The sequence below is a fragment of the Schistocerca gregaria genome, chromosome 5, assembly GCF_023897955.1.
Source record: "Schistocerca gregaria isolate iqSchGreg1 chromosome 5, iqSchGreg1.2, whole genome shotgun sequence".
Classification (NCBI taxonomy): Eukaryota; Metazoa; Arthropoda; class Insecta; order Orthoptera; family Acrididae; genus Schistocerca; species Schistocerca gregaria.
In genome coordinates, this window is record NC_064924.1 from 402,300,654 (window position 1) to 402,317,512 (window position 16,859).

General features: G+C 45.3%; 1 protein-coding gene across 4 annotated transcripts in view; it reads left to right on the forward strand.

Annotated features, from left to right (window-relative positions):
* Positions 1-16,859, forward strand: part of LOC126273014 (uncharacterized) — a 110,035-nt gene that overhangs the window by 6,494 nt on the left and 86,682 nt on the right. For 3 of the 4 annotated variants that reach the window (XM_049976386.1, XM_049976387.1, XM_049976384.1), the window contains one exon: positions 27-120. The exons of the other annotated variant lie outside the window; for it this stretch is intronic. In XM_049976386.1, coding sequence (XP_049832343.1) covers positions 27-120 — 94 coding nt within the window. The remainder of the gene's footprint in view (positions 1-26; positions 121-16,859) is intronic. 4 annotated transcript variants of the gene reach the window in all.

Below are 16,859 nucleotides of genomic sequence, written 5' to 3' on the forward strand. Positions count from 1 at the left end.
TCATGATAATAAAAACATTTTAACAGGTGAAAAGTTCAACATCTGCTGCGTGCTTTGCTACATCATCTGAGAGTGAGGACCAAATCAGTCCAACTGCTGGAACCAGACAAGATATCGAAGGTAGTCTGACTTATGACTAGTGCTCTGTTGTAATGTCATTTAAAATCTCATGTTTAAAGTAACTCACTTCACTATGACATTTTTGGTGTATGGATATAAGATTTGCAGTAGTTTGCATGTTCATAGGTTCTTCTGGAACTACTCCATTCTTGTGATTTTTAATAACACATCTTCATTTACAGTAGCTTCTAATTTTTTTAGTTTTTATTTCCCAGATTTCAGAGAAATTAGTAAATATTTGCAACTGCAATTAACTGTTCCAATAAATCCGTATCTTTCACACAGAATGGCTATTTGTGGAAATAATTTCATAAGATATTTGTTCTGCCTTTGCTTTAATAATAAGGGAGCAAACAGTTAACTTTATCTCCGACAAGAGGAAACACTAATATGTTGTGCCTGTGACATAAGTATCACGGTGCACCACATTTGAGTAAACTTATCCAAAACAGAGGGCAGCATCTCATTTGCCAACATATTTGTCTTGTGCAGTATTTTACCTGACAATCAAGTGAATTGTGGTATGACTTCTACAGTTTCGTGGTGTCAGGCTTGTTGACTTTTTAAGAAAAAGTTTTTTGTTTGTCATCTGTGTGGCTGGCTCACACTTCTTTTTGTGTGAGGAACCATTCACATTTCCCTGTGGAAGTATTTTAGCTTCTTTTATAACTTCTTTAATGGACAGCTTCAGGCATCTGCTGATTTTTACACTGTGTTAAAGGGTGCAGCTAGTGTGATTACCCAGATGTCCACGAGTGAGGTTGGCAGAGAGTGCATGTATTTGTGTAAGACTTTATCTTTCTTGTTTCATGCCATTTTAACCACATTTCTAAGGCCACTGTAACCTCACCATTGTGACTACACATAAGCGCCCCCCCCCCCCCCCCCCCACACACACACACATTAATAACTTTGTAATGACTTGTATCTTGTGAAGCATAGAACTTTATTTCTAAAGCGAACTTTAATTCTATATTTGATTGTCACTACAATAATTTGTGTCCAGCTCCAACATGACAGATTCCCAAATTATGATTGAAGAAGTTAATAAAAATCTTGGTTATTGGCTCATACATAGTGTTCTGTGGACCCAATCGAAAAGGAAAAACTTGATGGTTGTGAAACAAGCCAAGGTATGCATTAACAAAATATAAACAAAACATTAACAGTTAATCTGCATATGGTATTAACAATGACTTTTTGCTACATCACTTAATCTACAACTTTGTGACAACTCTGTAAATCACATTAATTCTTTATTATTCCACTCTAGAACAACATGCAGGAAAGATGAACACACGTTTTTCCTTGCGAGATCTGATTTCCCTAATTTTATTTTGATGATTCTGTGTCCCTCTATAGGTTGAAGTCAACAAAATATTTTCACTTTTGGAGAAGAAAGGTCTTGATTCAAATATCCTGAAAAGACCCTGCTTTGTGGTAATGGTTTCCACCCCAAATCGTGTATTGAGTTTCTCGATAATACTGGCACTGCAAGCTGGCTAAAGCAAGGGATAAGCTCAGCCAAAATTTTTGCGAAGAACGTAACTGTGTTCTGAAAGGATAGGCTAAACACCATTGGTGGTGGCATGTTTGTTGCTGTTAGAAGTAGTTTATCTTGTTGTGAAATTGAAATCGATAGTTCTGTTAGTTAGTATGGGCAGAGGTCACTGTTGGCAACTGGGATATAATAATAATTGGATCCTTTTACTGACCTCCCAGCCCCCTGCGGGTTCGGGGGTTAGAATAGGCCCGCGGTATTCCTGCCTGTCGTAGGAGGCGACTAAAAGGAGTCTCAAACTTTTCGGCCTGTTGGGTTTGACCTCCATCTCTCAAAATTTTCCGAAGAGCGAGCCGATTGGGGAAGGGCGCACCAAGTAGGTGCATTGTGTCTATCTTGCGATCAGACCTTTTGCCAGCTTATACACCGTTGAACTGCAGTCCTGTCCGCTCCCCATCTCTTGGGCGTGACTCTTTTCTGCGTGCAGATAACACCTTGCACTGTGCAGTGCCTCTTTGTGCACCGACAGCGCCCATGGACCACATGTTACCTAACATCCAGCACGGTAGCCAGTCCGTCGTGGTGGGGCCGCCATGTACCCTGTTGGTTGTAGCCCCCTGACAACACAGGGATCGCTCTACGGATGCCTGCGCCGTTAACTCCCCACGTATGCCAAGGAGCAGATGCCTATCCTCCTGGGGTATCGGGACTCCCGGCAACGGCCATCCTGCCAGGTGGCTCTTGCCGTGGCTGGGTGGCACCCGTGGGGAGGGCCCTTGGTCGGAGTAGGTGGCATCAGGGCGGATGACCCGCAATGAAGCGAGGTACATCATCTCTCGCTGGTGGCCAGCCGCCAGCAGTCTCTAAGCGTTCTCGGGCTCAGTTTAACGCTCAGAAATACGATCCGAAAACGTTCCCCTCCCTGGCCACACAGTGGGAGGAACGTAAGTCTCAGGAAGGCAGTAGCAGTTATTCGCCCCCCTTCTTAGTTTGTACGAGGGCTGATGGGGAGTCTTTTCTCGCCACAAAGCCTCAGTTCTTCGTCGAGCATTTAGAGGACAAGTTTGGGGAGGTGGAGGGCTTGTCAAAAATGCGCTCTGGGTCAGTCCTGATACAAACGGCATCCTCTGCCCAGTCACGGCGGTTACTCGCTTGTGACAAGTTGGGGGATGTTGCCGTTACGATCACACCCCATAAGAGTTTAAATATGGTCCAGGGAGTTATTTACCATAGGGATCTTCTTTTGCAGTCTGATGAAGAGCTGCGCGCCAATTTAGAGCGCCGAGGTGTACATTTCGTCCGGCGCGTTCATCGGGGTCCGAAGGAAAATCAGATTGCTACCGGTGCCTTCATCTTGGCCTTCGAAGGGGATACATTACCGGAAAAAGTCAAGGTGATGGTCTACCGATGTGACGTTAAGCCCTATATCCCTCCTCCGAGGCGGTGCTTTAAGTGCTGGAAGTTCGGCCATATGTCTTCTCGCTGCACTTCCAGCCTCACATGTCGAGATTGCGGATGCCCATCACATCCCAATACTCCATGTGCCCCGCCTCCCATCTGTGTCAACTGCGGGGAGCACCATTCACCTTGCTCGCCAGACTGCCGAATTTTCTAGAAAGAGCGTAAAATCATGGAATACAAGACCCTGTACCGACTAACCTATATTGAGGCCAAGAGGAAATACGACCGACTCCATCCTGTGAGAATGACATCTTCCTACGCTGCTGCTAAAACACCTGTGCTTAGCCCCGTCTGTTTCTCCAATTGTGGCCGGGTCGACGAGTAGTAAAACTCCTCCTGCCCCCTCGCCAGTGGGAGGCTCTACCCACCGGGTTGCTCCTGCGCCACCTACCTCAGGAGCAACACCATCCCACCCATCGGGGACGTCCGTCCCCACTTCTAAGCCAGAGAAGTGTCCAACTTCTTCGGCTTCTCAAGCTCGCAAGGGGTCCCTTGGGTCCCTCCCTTCCCAGGTTTCCACCAGCGAGAAGCCTGACGACCGACAATGATGTAAGTGGCCGCAATCAGCTGGTCGTAGGGCTTCACGATTCTCCTCCGTCCCAGAGACTGAATCGGTGAAGCCCTCCCAGCCGGTGCGACCCAAGGAACGGCGTGAGAAACCCAAGAAGAGCTCTCAGCCCAAGGAACTCGCGGTGACAGCCATCCCACCGCAACCTTCCAGTTCTGCGTCTGAGGATGCAGTGGAGATTCTGGCGTCCGCTGAGGACCTTGATCTCGGCGGTCCATCAGACGCCATGGAAAGCACTATCACAGGTGCTAAATCAGAGGCAGCAGGTGACCCAGCGGCGTAATCTCCCTTCCCAGTCCCGTCAAGCCTTTCTCAGCCATGGACAACACCATCCTCCAGTGGAACTGCAGTGGTTTCTTCCACCATCTAGCTGAGCTCTGTCAACTTATAAGCCTTCACCCTTTCCTCTGCATTGCTCTGCAGGAAACTTGGTTTCCGGCAATGCAAACCCCCACCCTCCGTGGCTATCGGGGTTATTATAAGAACCGGGCGGCTTATGAAAGGGTGTCTGGTGGCGTCTGCATCTATGTCCTGAACTCTATTCACAGCGAGTCTGTACCTCTCCACACACCTTTAGAGGGTGTCGCTGTTCGGGTGTGGATGCCACAGGCTGTTACCGTCTGCAGTCTTTACCTTCCACCGGATGGTGATGTCGCGCAGCATGTCCTGGCTGCTCTGATAGCTCAGTTGCCTCCACCTTTCCTGTTACTGGGCAACTTTAACGCCCATAACCATCTGTGGGGTGGGTCAGTGGCAACAGGTCGAGGCGCCATCGTTGAGCATTTATTGGCGCAGCTAGATCTCTCGATCTTAAATGATGGTGCCTTCACACACTTCAGTGTGGCGCATGGCACATACTCCGCCATTGATCTTTCGATCTGTAGCCCTAGCCTCTTACCGTCTGTCCAATGGAGAGTGCATGACGACTTTGTGGTAGTGACTACTTTCTGTCACTGCCACAGCGTCAGTCTTTTGGGCGCCCTAGCAGATGGGCTATGAATCAGGCTGACTGGGACTTGTTCTCCTCCACTGCCGCTGTTGAGCCTCTCTCTAACGATGCCATTGATGCAGTGGTTCAATCGGTCACCACCGGCATCATTACTGCCGTCGAATCTGCCATTCCCCGTTCTTCTGGGTCCCTTTGGCGGCGGACTGTGCCTTGGTGGTCGCCTGAGATCGCTGAAGCGATTAAAGCTCGCCGGCGGGTGCTCCAGTGTCACAAGCGGCATCCCTCAATCGACCACCTTATCGCCTTCAAACGGCTGCGTGCACGAGCCCACTGCATTATCCGCCAACGCAAGCAGGAGTGCTGGGAGTGGTATGTGTCCACCATTGGCCTCCATGTCACTCCATCGCAGGTTTGGGCAAAGATTCGCCGCCTCTATGGCTATCGGACCCCTGTCAGTGCCCCTGCGCTCTCACTGAATGGAGCAGTTTGTACTGACTCCGATGTCATTGCAAACCGTTTGGCAGAGCACTTTGCTATGACTTCCGCTTCTGCCAACTACCCCTTGGGCTTCTGCTCCATTAAGGAGCGGATAGAACGTCTGAGTCTTTATTTTCGCACTCACCGTCCTGAATTGTACAATGTTCCATTCAGTGAGTGGGAATTTCGAAGTGCCCTCGCCGCTTGTCCTGATACCGCTCCTGGGCCAGATAGCATCCACTCTCAGATGCTGAAACACCTTTCAGTGGACTGCCAGCGACGCCTCCTCGATCTTTACAACCGCATTTAGGTCGAGGGTGAGTTTCCGTCGCAATGGTGGGAAAGTCTTGTCCCCATTCTGAAACCAGGGAAGAACCCTTTGGAGGTGGACAGCTACCGTCCCATTAGCCTCGCCAACGTTCTTTGCAAGTTGCTTGAACGGATGATGAGCCGGCGCTTGAATTGGGTATTGGAGTCTCGAGGCCTTCTGGCTCTGTCTCAGGGTGGGTTCCGTAAAGGCCGCTCCGCCGCCGACAGTCTGGTGAGCCTGGAGTCAGCCATCCGTACTGCCTTTGCGCGCCGTCAGCATCTGGTTGCTGTCTTTTTCGACATGCGGAAGGCGTATGATACAACATGGCGTCATCACATCCTTTCTACTGGGCGCAATCCGCAAGGTGCAGTCTTGGGCTGTAGCGCATGGTTTTCAGTTTTCCGCAGCCAAGACCTGCGTTATGCATTTCTGCCGGCGACGCACTGTTCACCCAGAGCTGCAGCTTTATCTTGACGGCGAGCTTCTTAAAGTGGTGGAGTCACATAGGTTTTTGGGGATGGTTTTTGATGCCCGGTTGACTTGGCTGCCTCATATTTGGCAGCTTAAACAGGCGTGTTGGCGGCATCTAAATGCTATGCGATGCCTGAGCCACACCAGGTGGGGCGCCGACCGATCTACTCTCCTACGGCTTTACCAGGGGTTAATCCAGTCCCGTCTGGACTACGGGAGTCTGGCTTATGGCTCAGCATCCCCATCTGCGTTGCGGGTGCTGGACCCAATCCTCCACAGCGGGATACGCCTTGCCACTGGTGCCTTCCGAACCAGCCCTGTGGACGGCATACTTGTGGAGGCAGGTGTCCCTCCACTGCGGTTACGACGCCAACAATTACTGGCTGCTTATGCTGCCCATGTTTTTAGCTTGCCCGGGCATCCAAATTATCGTGTCCTCTTCCCGCAGTCAGTCGTTCATCTGCCAGAACGTCGGCCCCGGTTGGGTTGTCCGATCGCCGTATGTGTCAAACAGCTTCTTTCCTGGCTTGGGTGTTTCCCTGTTCCACCTCCTTTCTGGGCCCCTCTGCGTACACCCCCGTGGTGTGTGCCTCGCCCTTGCCTTCGGCTCGACTTGGCACCTGGCCCGAAGGACTCAGTCCCTCCGGAGGCCTTCCGACGCCGCTTTTATTCCATCCTGGCCACGTATCAGGGCTCTGGTGTTGTCTACACCGACGGTTCGATGGTTGCTGGTCTAGTCGGTTATGCACTAACTCTAGGGGACCATTCTGAACAATGTTCGTTGCCGGCTGGCTGCAGTGTTTACACTGCTGAGCTGGTCGCCATCTTTCGTGCCCTAGAGTATATCTGCTCCTGCTCAGGTGAGTCCTTCGTTATCTGTAGCGATTCCCTGAGCGGTTTACGAGCTCTCGACCGGTGTTTCCCTCGTTCTCGTCTGGTGATGGCTATCCAGGAGTCCCTGCATACTCTCACCCGTAGCGGCACGTCTGTGGTCTTTGTTTGGACTCCAGGCCATGTTGGTATACCCGGCAATGAAACTGTTGACCGCCTGGCGAAAGAGGTCACCAGTGCGCCATCTCTGGAGATTGGCCTCCTGGCGGCTGATTTGCGGGCAGTCTTACGCCGCAAAGTTCTCTCGTTTTGGGATGCTGAATGACGCGGTCTGACCACCCCTAACAAACTCCGTGCCGTCAAGGATACGACGACTGTGTGGCGGTCATCCATGCGAGCCAACCACAGGGACTCAGTCGTTCTTTGTCGGCTCCGCATTGGCCACGCCCGACTCGCGCACAGTTATTTACTGTGTCGTGAGGATCCCCCTCTTTGTCGTTGCGGGGCGTCCTTGACGGTGGTCCATATTCTGTCGGAGTGCGCCCTTTTAACCGTGCTCAGGCAGAACTTTTGCAATGCCTGACACGCTCTCTGCTCTTTTATCAGATGACTCTGATGGTGGACTTGGTTTTGTGTTTTATTCGGGCAGGGTTTTTTATCCTTTAATCTGAGTTTTTTAGTTTTGATTCTGGCTTTTAGCCTCAGATTTTAAACTGAGTTTTTAAAGTGTTCTTGGTGGTTGGCTTTTCCTCTTTTTCTCTACGGTCGGCCAACCACCGTCGCACTGTGTGTTTTAATTTGTTTTGTCTGGTCTCTGTCAGAGTATTTCATGTCCTGTTTCGTCTGCTGTCTTTCCTGTTCGTTTTTTATTCTCTTTGGGTGGTTTTAGTTTTTATGGAACAAGGGACCGATGACCATAGTAGTCTGGTCCCTTTAATCCCACAAACCAACCAACCAACCGACCTCCCAATTCAGATGATACAATTGCTGAAAGGTTCAAAGAAAACTTGAGTTTGATTTCAAATACGTACCCAACTCATACAATTACAGTTGGTAGTGACTTTAATTTACCCTTGATATGTTGGTGAAAATACATGTTTAATTCCGGAGGAATACATAAAACATCATCTGAAATTATGCTAAACACATTCTCTGAAGATTATTTCGAGCAGTAGTTCATGAACCCACGCGAATAGTAAACGGCTGTGAAAACACACTTGAGATCTTACCAACAAATAATCCTGACTTAATAATGAGTGTCAAAATGGATACAGGGATTAGTGAACATGGGATCGTCATAGTGAGATTGAATATTGTAATCCCTAAATCCTCCAAAAATAAATGAAAAATATACCTATTCAAAAAGCAGATAAAAATTCACTTGACGCCTTACTGAGAGACAACCTCAGCTCTTTCCAAATTAATGTAATTGTAGACCAGATGTAGCGTGAATTCAAAGAAATAGTTCAGCAGCAACTGAGAGATTTATACAAAATAAATTAACAAACAGCGGAGCTGATTCTCCTTGGTACACAAAATGGGATCAGAACACTGTTGCAGAAACAATGAAACAAACATGCCAAAATTAAACAGACGCAAATCCTCCCAAGACTGGCGTTTTTACAGAAGCTCGAAATTTAGTGCAGACTTAGATACGAGATCTTAATAATAGTTTCTGCAAAGAAACTTTGTCTCGAAACCTGGCAGAAAATCCAGAGTGAGTCTGGGCTTCTGTGAAGTATGTTAGCAGCAAGACACAACCAATGCCTTCTTTGCATGATAGCAATGGAGATACTATCGAAAAGTGTTGCCAAAGCAGCATTACTAAACACAGCCTTCCGAAATGCCTTCACGAAAGCAGACAGTAAGAATAGCTGCCAATGTGCATAACATAGAAGTAAATATCCTCGAAGTAGAGAAGCAACTTAATCACTTAATAAAAGCAAGTCCTCTGATCCAGACTGTATAGCTATTAGGTCCCTTCCAGTGCATTCTGTTGCAATAGCTCCATATGTAACGATCAGATACAACTGGTTGCACGACAAAAGATGTGTACCCAAAGACTGGAAAGTTGCACAAGTCACACCAACATTCAAGAAAGGTAGTAGGAGTAATCCACTAAATTACAGGCCCTTATCATTAACATAGATATGCAGTCGTATTTTGGAACATATATTGTGTTGAAACATTATGAATTACGTTGATTAAAACGGGCTGTTGACAAACAGTCAACATAGATTTAGAAAACGTCGTTCCTGTGAAACACAACTAGCTCTTTACTCTCGGAAAGTGTTGAGTGTTATTGACAAGGGAGCTCATACTGATTTCGTTTTCCTGGTTTTCCGGAAAGCTTTTAACACTGTACCATACAAGCAACTAGTAGTGAAATTGCGAGCTTGTGGAGTGTTGTCTGTTATGTGACTGGATTTGTGATTTCCTGCCAGGGAGGTCACAATTCTTAGTAACTGATGGAAAGTCATCGAGTAAAACAGATGTGATTTCTGGCGCTCCCCAAGCAGTATTATAGGCCCTTTGATGTTCCTTATCTATGTAAACAATTTGGGAGACAATCTGAGCAGCCATCTTAAATTGTTTGCAGATGATGCTGTCATTTATTGACTAATAGTCATCTGAAGATAAAAGCAAACTGCAAAACGATTTAGAAAAGATATCTGTAGGGTGTGAAAATTGGCAGCTGACCCCAAATAATGGAAAGTGTGAAGTCATCCACATGAGTGCTAAAAGGAATTTGTTAAGCTTTAGTTACATGATTAATCAGGCAAATCTAAAGGCCACAAATTCAAGTAAATACCTAGAAATTGCAATTATAAACAACTTAAATTGGAAGGAACACACAGAAAATGTTGCTGGGTGGGCTAACCGAAAACTACATTTTATTGGCAGGACACTTAGAAAATGTAACAGATCTACTAAGGAGACTGCCTACACTACACTTATCCGTCCTCTTTTAGAATACTGCTGTGCGGTATGGGATCATTGCCAGATAGGATTGACAAAGTACATCAGAAAAGTAAAGCTCAAAAGAAGGGCAGCACGTTTTGTGTTATCACAAAATATGGGAGAGTGTGTCACTGATATGATATAGGATTTGGGGTGGACATCATTAAAACAAAGGCGTTTTTCATTGCGGTGGAATCTTCTCACGAAATTCCATTCATCAACTTTCTCCTTCTAATGTGAAAATATTTTGATGACTCTGATTTACACAGGGAGAAATGATCACTATGATAAAAAAAGTGAAATCCGAGCTCGTGTGGAAAGCTATAGGTGTTTGTTCTTTCTGCATGCTATAAGAGATTGGAACAATGCAGAGTATCCATGTTGAAGTAGAATGTTCTGCCCTTCTTTGAACTTTCTTGATGTACTCTGTTAAGCCTATCTGGTAGGGATCCCACACCACACAGCAGTATTCCAAGAGAGGATGGACATGCTTAGTGTAGGCAGACTCTTTAGAAGACCTGTTGCATCTTTTAAGTGTTCTGCCAATAAAGCAGTCATTGGTTTACCTTCCCAACATTTCCATATATTCTTTCCAATTCAAGTTGTTCGTAGTTGTAATTTCTAGGTATTTACTTGAATTTATGACTTTGAGATTTGATTTGTAAGTTTAATGGATTCCTTGTAGTACTTTTGTGGATGATCTTACACTTTCTGTTATTTAGGGTCAATTGCCAATTTTCGCACCATACAGATGTCTTATCTAAATCATTTTGCAAACAGATTTTGATCTGTTGACGACTTTACTAGACGATAATAGACAGCATCATCTGCAGACAACCTAAGACAGCTGCTCAGATTGTCTCACAAAATGTCTACATAGATGAGGAACAGAAGAGGGCCTATAACACTACCTTGGGGAATGCCAGAAATTACTTCTGTTTTAATCAAACGATGGACAATCCAGGTTGGGATGTAACAATATTATGGAAAAGAAAGTTGCTACTCGCCATATAGCAGAGATGCTGAGTCACAGACAGGCACAACAAAAGGACTGTCACAAATAAGTTTTTGGTCAGCAAGGCCTTCGTCAAAAAAACACACACACACACACACACACACACACACACACACACACACACCACTGCATTCTCTGGCAGCTGAAGCCACACTGCGAGCAGCAGCACCAGTGCATGATGGGAGTGGCGACTGGGTGGGTGTAAGATGGAGACTGGGGCAGGGGATAGTAGGGTACCGGGGGGGGGGGGGGGGGGGCAGTGAAGTGCTGCTGGGGAGTTTGCAGGAATGAGGTGGAGAGAGGATAGGGCACCTGTGTGCAGTTGGGAGGTTAGACAGAGGGCAGGGGGGGGGGGGGGGGTGGAAAAGGGGAGAAACAAAAGGCTGGGTGTGATGGTGCAATGAGGGCAGTGTAGTGCTCGAATGGGATCAGGAAAGGTGCTGGATGGGGGAGGACAATTACTAACAGAGGTTGAGGCCAGAAGGGACAGGAATGTAGGATGTATTGCATGGAAAATTTTCACCTGCGCAATTCAGAAAAGCTGATGTTGGTGGGCAGGATCCATAAGGCACAGGCTGTGAAGCAGTCATTGCAATGAAGGATGTCGTGTTGGGCAGTGTGCTCAGCAACAAGGTGGTGCACTTCTTTCTTGGCCACAGTTTGTCGTGGCCATTCAAGTGGACAGACAGCTTGTTGGTTGTCGTCCCCACATTACAGGTAGCCCTGCTTTTGATGGGATAGGTGATGTTTGTGATCGGACTGGAGTAGGTGGTGGTGGTGGTGGTGGTGGTGGTGGGATGTATGGGACAGGTCGTGCATCTAGATCATATTACAACAATATGAGCCATGAGGTAAGAGGTTGGGAGCAGGGGTCATGCAGATTCGGTGGACAGCAGAATACCATTGTGGGAGGGATAGTGGGCAGGACATTTCTCATTTCAGGGCACAACAAAAGGTAGTTGAAACTTTGGCATAGAATATAATTCAGTTGCACCAGTCCTGGGTGGTACTGAGTTATGAAAGGAATGCTCCTCTGTGATTGGACGTTGAGACTTTGGGAGGTGGTGGTAAACTGGAAAGATAAGGCACAGGAGATTTATTTTTGTACAAGGTTGGGAGGATAATTACGGTCTGTGACGGCTTCAATGATACTCTCGGCATATTTCGAGAGGGACTGCTCGTTCCTGCAGATCCAATGACAAAAGGTGGCTAGGCTGTATAGAAGGAACTTCTTGGTATGGAATGGGTGGCAGCTGTCTAAGTGGAGGTATTGCTAGTGGTTAGTAGCTCTGATATGGACAGAGGTACTGATGAAGCCATCTTTGATGTGGACATCAACATCTAGGGATGTTGGCAGTGGAGTTTATGGACTTCAGGAAGCATGTAGAAGGTACGAGTGCAGGGAGTGGTAAGGGTGAGCAGAGAGGAGGACTCTGGGGAGAGGTTCTCAGATTGGCCTAAGGATTTGAGGAGTGACTGGAGATCCTGTTGGATTTCTGGAATGGTGATCATTGTGGCAAGGTTTGTAGGATTATGTACCATATTTACTTGAATCCAAGCCGCACTTTTTTCTGGTTTTTGTAATCCAAAAAACCGCCTGTGGCTTAGAATCAAGTGCAAAGTAAGTGAAAGTTATGAAAAATGTTGGTAGGTGCCGTTACAACTAACTTCTGCTGTCGAATACATGTAGCGCTACACAGGCATGCTTTGCAGGCACAAAGATAAATACTGACGCCAAAAGCTCTGCATCAGTAAATAAATTTAAAAAGAAGGTAGAAGATGGGCTTTTTTCTCCACCCGCGTTTCGACCACTGCATTTTCATACATTATCCAACGAAGTAAATAGAAATTCCGTATTGTGTATCTTCAAATGTAATAGCCTTTCAAATATTCGTAATACCAACAATGCACAAGGCTTTAGGATTGTTGCACGAGGTGATACGCTGGGGCTCATTAAGAGTTCACATAGCACAGTTATTGCTTAGTGGAATTTTGTGAAGTGCTTGTTGGTGTTAGTGAAACATAATGAAGCACTTTCATTATAGTGCCAAATTCAAGAGGGGAGTTATTTCTTTTGAGGAACAAAGTTCTAATCGCGCTGCAGGTCTGCGATACGGGATTGATGAGAGCAATGTCAGGCGATGGCGACTGCAGAGAGACAAAATTATTTGAATGTTCAAGTAGCAGGACAGCATTTAGTGGACCAAAGTGTGGCCGATATCATGCACTAGAAGTGATTTTAAATGAATTTGTTAAGGAACAGCATCAGAAATTCCTGCCTGTGAATGCCAAAATTTTAAAAATTAAGGCACATTAAATTGCTAGGGAGTAAAAAATCTAAAATTTTAAGGCTAGTCACAGCTGGATTGATCTGTTTATGAAGCGCTGGGGTTTTTCACTTTGGATGCGAACTTCAGTTGCACAGAAGCTCCCGAAAAATTATGAAGAAAAACTTGTGGAATTTCAGCGCTTCATAATTAGGCAGTGCACAGAAAAGCAATACCTTCTTGGTCAGATAGGAAATATTGACCAAAACCCCATATATTTTGACATGCTGTCAAATTATACGGTGGATGCCAAATCATCAGGGGGTGAAAAACAGCGGATGTCTGCCGTGCTTGCTTGCACTGCAGATGGACATAAATTACCCCCTTCCTTGTTTTCAACAAAAGACTTTACCGAAATCGGAAGTGTTTCCAAAAACTGTAATTGTACGAGCAAACGAAAGTTGGTGGTTTTTGGAGGACATGGTGTTGGAATGGATTAGGCGTGTGTGGAATGGTCGTCCTGGCGCAATGCTTTTTTACGCAGTCTGTTGGTATTAGATGCGTACGCAGGCCATACAACACCTGCAGTAAAACGAAAATTAGAGGAAAGCAAAATGGACTTGGCAGTATTTCCAGGCAGGATGTCATCAATTGTGCAACCATTTGACGTCTGTTTGAATAAACCATTTAAGGACAAGCTTAAACACATGTACCCAGACTGGCTTTCGAAAAGCGATATACAACTGACACAAACAGGATGTGTAAAATGCACAGGTTTGTCGCAAGTGTGCTAATGGATTTATGATGCATGGAAGTGTGTTCCAAATCAGACTGCGCAACAAGCATTTAAAAAATGTTTGATATCCAGTGCATTTGATGGTATGGAGGGCGATGCTCTGTATGAAGAAATGGGCAATGAAGAATCAAGTGATAGTGATTCAGAATCATGACTGAAATTTTAAACATTTCATATAAGATGTATTACAAACCTAATAATTTTTTTTTTAAATTTCGGCATTTAATTTCTAAGTTATTTTCATTATTATTTTATAAGTGTTGCTACTCTGCATTTCACAGGGTAGAAAAGCATGGAGAGCTGCATCAAACCAGTGTACGGACTGAAAATGACAACACACTCTTCATTTGAAGTCTTCACTAAAAATCTACTACGGAAATCTGACTGGCAAGATTGTTTGGGATGTATGTCAATATGGCCAACTCTACGTTCTGAATTTTTTCCTAACTGTGACAAGGGGTGGTTGCTAATAGGAACTTTTATGAATCGTGAATTACATGCAGTATTCTCTTCACCATAAGAATAATACGAATGTAATCATTATGCCATGTATTCTTTCGTATTTGCTGCTATTTCCTTTAAATCGTGTCTGCCTAATAAACTGTTAAACTAGAGTGAAACAACAGCAAACGCGGAAGAATATACATATCATGTCATGTTTATATTCGTATTATTCTTATGCTGAATAGTGATACAGTCAGAAATGAAGCACGGCAACAGACTAGATTGTTGAATCGAAGATGACTAATTTCTGTGCAGAATTTAATGTACTAAAGAGGCATCTACAAAGATTTTCAAGTGGAGGAAAAGTTTTTGCTAAATTCTCGTTAACATTATTTTCTATCATATGCTGTCTATTATTTGGTTTTTGTTGATCATTATCAAAGAAAGCAGTAGTGTAAGTGACAACAAATAGCAGTCTCTTGCCATTGTTTTGCTAATGAGACAATTCCTCTCTTTTTTATTTAATTTTTTTTTTGTAAGCGGCGGCAGCACGTACAAAATCAAGCCGTGCCGCGAGTGGCGACAGGTCGTAAACACTTATTATCAGAATACGACAAACAATGCATGATACAGTACAATAAAGCATTTTCAGCTTAGAGCGACGTAAACACCTATAACAAAGAGAATGGGACTTACCAGATCAAAGCAAAATAAGCAATCAATTCAAACCAGACGAAGCACGTGAAAAAGGAAGGGTACCCGTATAAATACAGACGGAGTGCCTGACGCATAACAATGACTACCTGCTAAAGCTAAACTGCTAAGCTTACAACTTGAACCAAACTGTATCTTCATCCATTCTACCTAAACTGTGTCTCATGTTACAGTGGACCAACTTTGTTTTGATTTGGAGGTGTGTTCTAAAACTTTTCTCTCCACCTTAAATTTACAGTCTCAAATTTCAGGTGTGGCTTAGATTCGGGAAAATTTTGTTTCCTTGATCTCGAGTCTCATTTTTCAGGTGCGGCTTAGATTCAAGTGTGGCTTAGTTTCGAGTAAATACAGTATCTGACAGCTGGTGGAGCCCTTCATCCAGGTAATTTATGCGGTTCAAAACAGCAGTGGTGGAGCATTTGTTCGCAGGTAGGATTATAAGGTTGGGATCAGTTTTTAGATGGTGGACTGCGGTTGTTTCTGTGGATGTAAGGTTGGTTTGCATGTTGAGGGATTTAAGGAATGATAGTGAGGCAAGGTTAAAGTTTAAGAAATTTTGGAAAGTTAACAGAGAGTGGTTTGGGGGCAGTGGGGATTGATCACGATTGGATGGAGGAGTGAACTGAGTCGGGCAGGATTCAACGTAGGTCTTTGGTTGGGTATGATTGGTAGGGTTGGTGGCGAAAAAGTGTTCCTACTGTAGGGACTGGGAGGAGGAGAGAAGATCTTTAACAAGTCCTGCATGATTGAATTTGGGAGTGGGACAAAAGGTGAGGTCTTTGGAAACGGCTGATATTTCTGTGGGGCTAAGGGTTTCGCTGAAGACACTGTCCAACACAACATCCTTCACTTCGACTGCTTCACAGCCTGTGCCATGAGGATCATTCCCACAAACACCAGCTTTTCTGTATAGTGCAGGTGGGAACTTTCCGTCCAGTATATCATATGTTCCCTTAACGCTCCTGGCCTCAGTCTTCGTTTGTCATTGTCCTCACCCATCCAGTCCCTTCCCTGTTCCCATTCCAGTACTACACAACCCGCATTCCACCATCGCACCCAATCTTTTTACTTCTCTCCTTTTCCATTTCCCCGCCTCTCACCTCGTCACACCTCTCCCCTGTCCTCCATCTAACCTCCCAACTGCACATAGCTGCCCTAGCCTGTCTCCTGTACCTGAGCACTCACCAGCAGCACTTAACTGTCCCCCACCTGTACCCTACTATGCCTTGCCCCCGTCTCCTCCTTAACCCCACCCAGTCGCCACTCCCATAATGCACTTGTGCTGCTGCTCAGTGTGGCTTCAGTTGTCAGAAACTGCAGTGGTGTGTGTGTGTGTGTGTGTGTGTGTGTGTGTGTGTGTGTGTGTCAAAGGTGTTCTGGAAATCTAGAAATATGAAGTCAATTTGAAATCCCTTGTTGCTAGCACTCAACACTTCGTGTGAGTAAAGAGCTATTTGTGTTTCACAAGAATGATGTTCGCTAAATCCATGATGACTGTGCGTCAATAGACCATTCTCTTTGAGATAATTCACGATGCTGAAACACAACATATGTTCCAAAATCCTGCTGCATATTGATGTTAATGCTGCAGGTCCTTAATTAGTGGATTACTTCTATTGCCTTTCTTGAATATTAGTGTGACGTGTGAAGCTTTCCAGTCTGTGGGTACAGATCTTCCATCAAGCAAGCGGTTGTACATGATTGTTAAGTATGGAGCTATTGTATCAGCATACCCTAAAAGCAACCTAAGTGGTATACAATCTGGACCAGAAGCCTTGCTTTTATTAAGTGATTTAAGTTGTTTCACTACTCAGAGGATATATATACTAATAAATTACTCATGTTGGCAGCTGTTCTTGATACAGATTTTGGGATATTTACTTCATCTTCTTTGGTGAAAGAATTTTGAATGACTGTGTTCAGACTGTCACTGATAGTATTTCCAGGTCTGTCATGCAGAGGTAACATTGATTG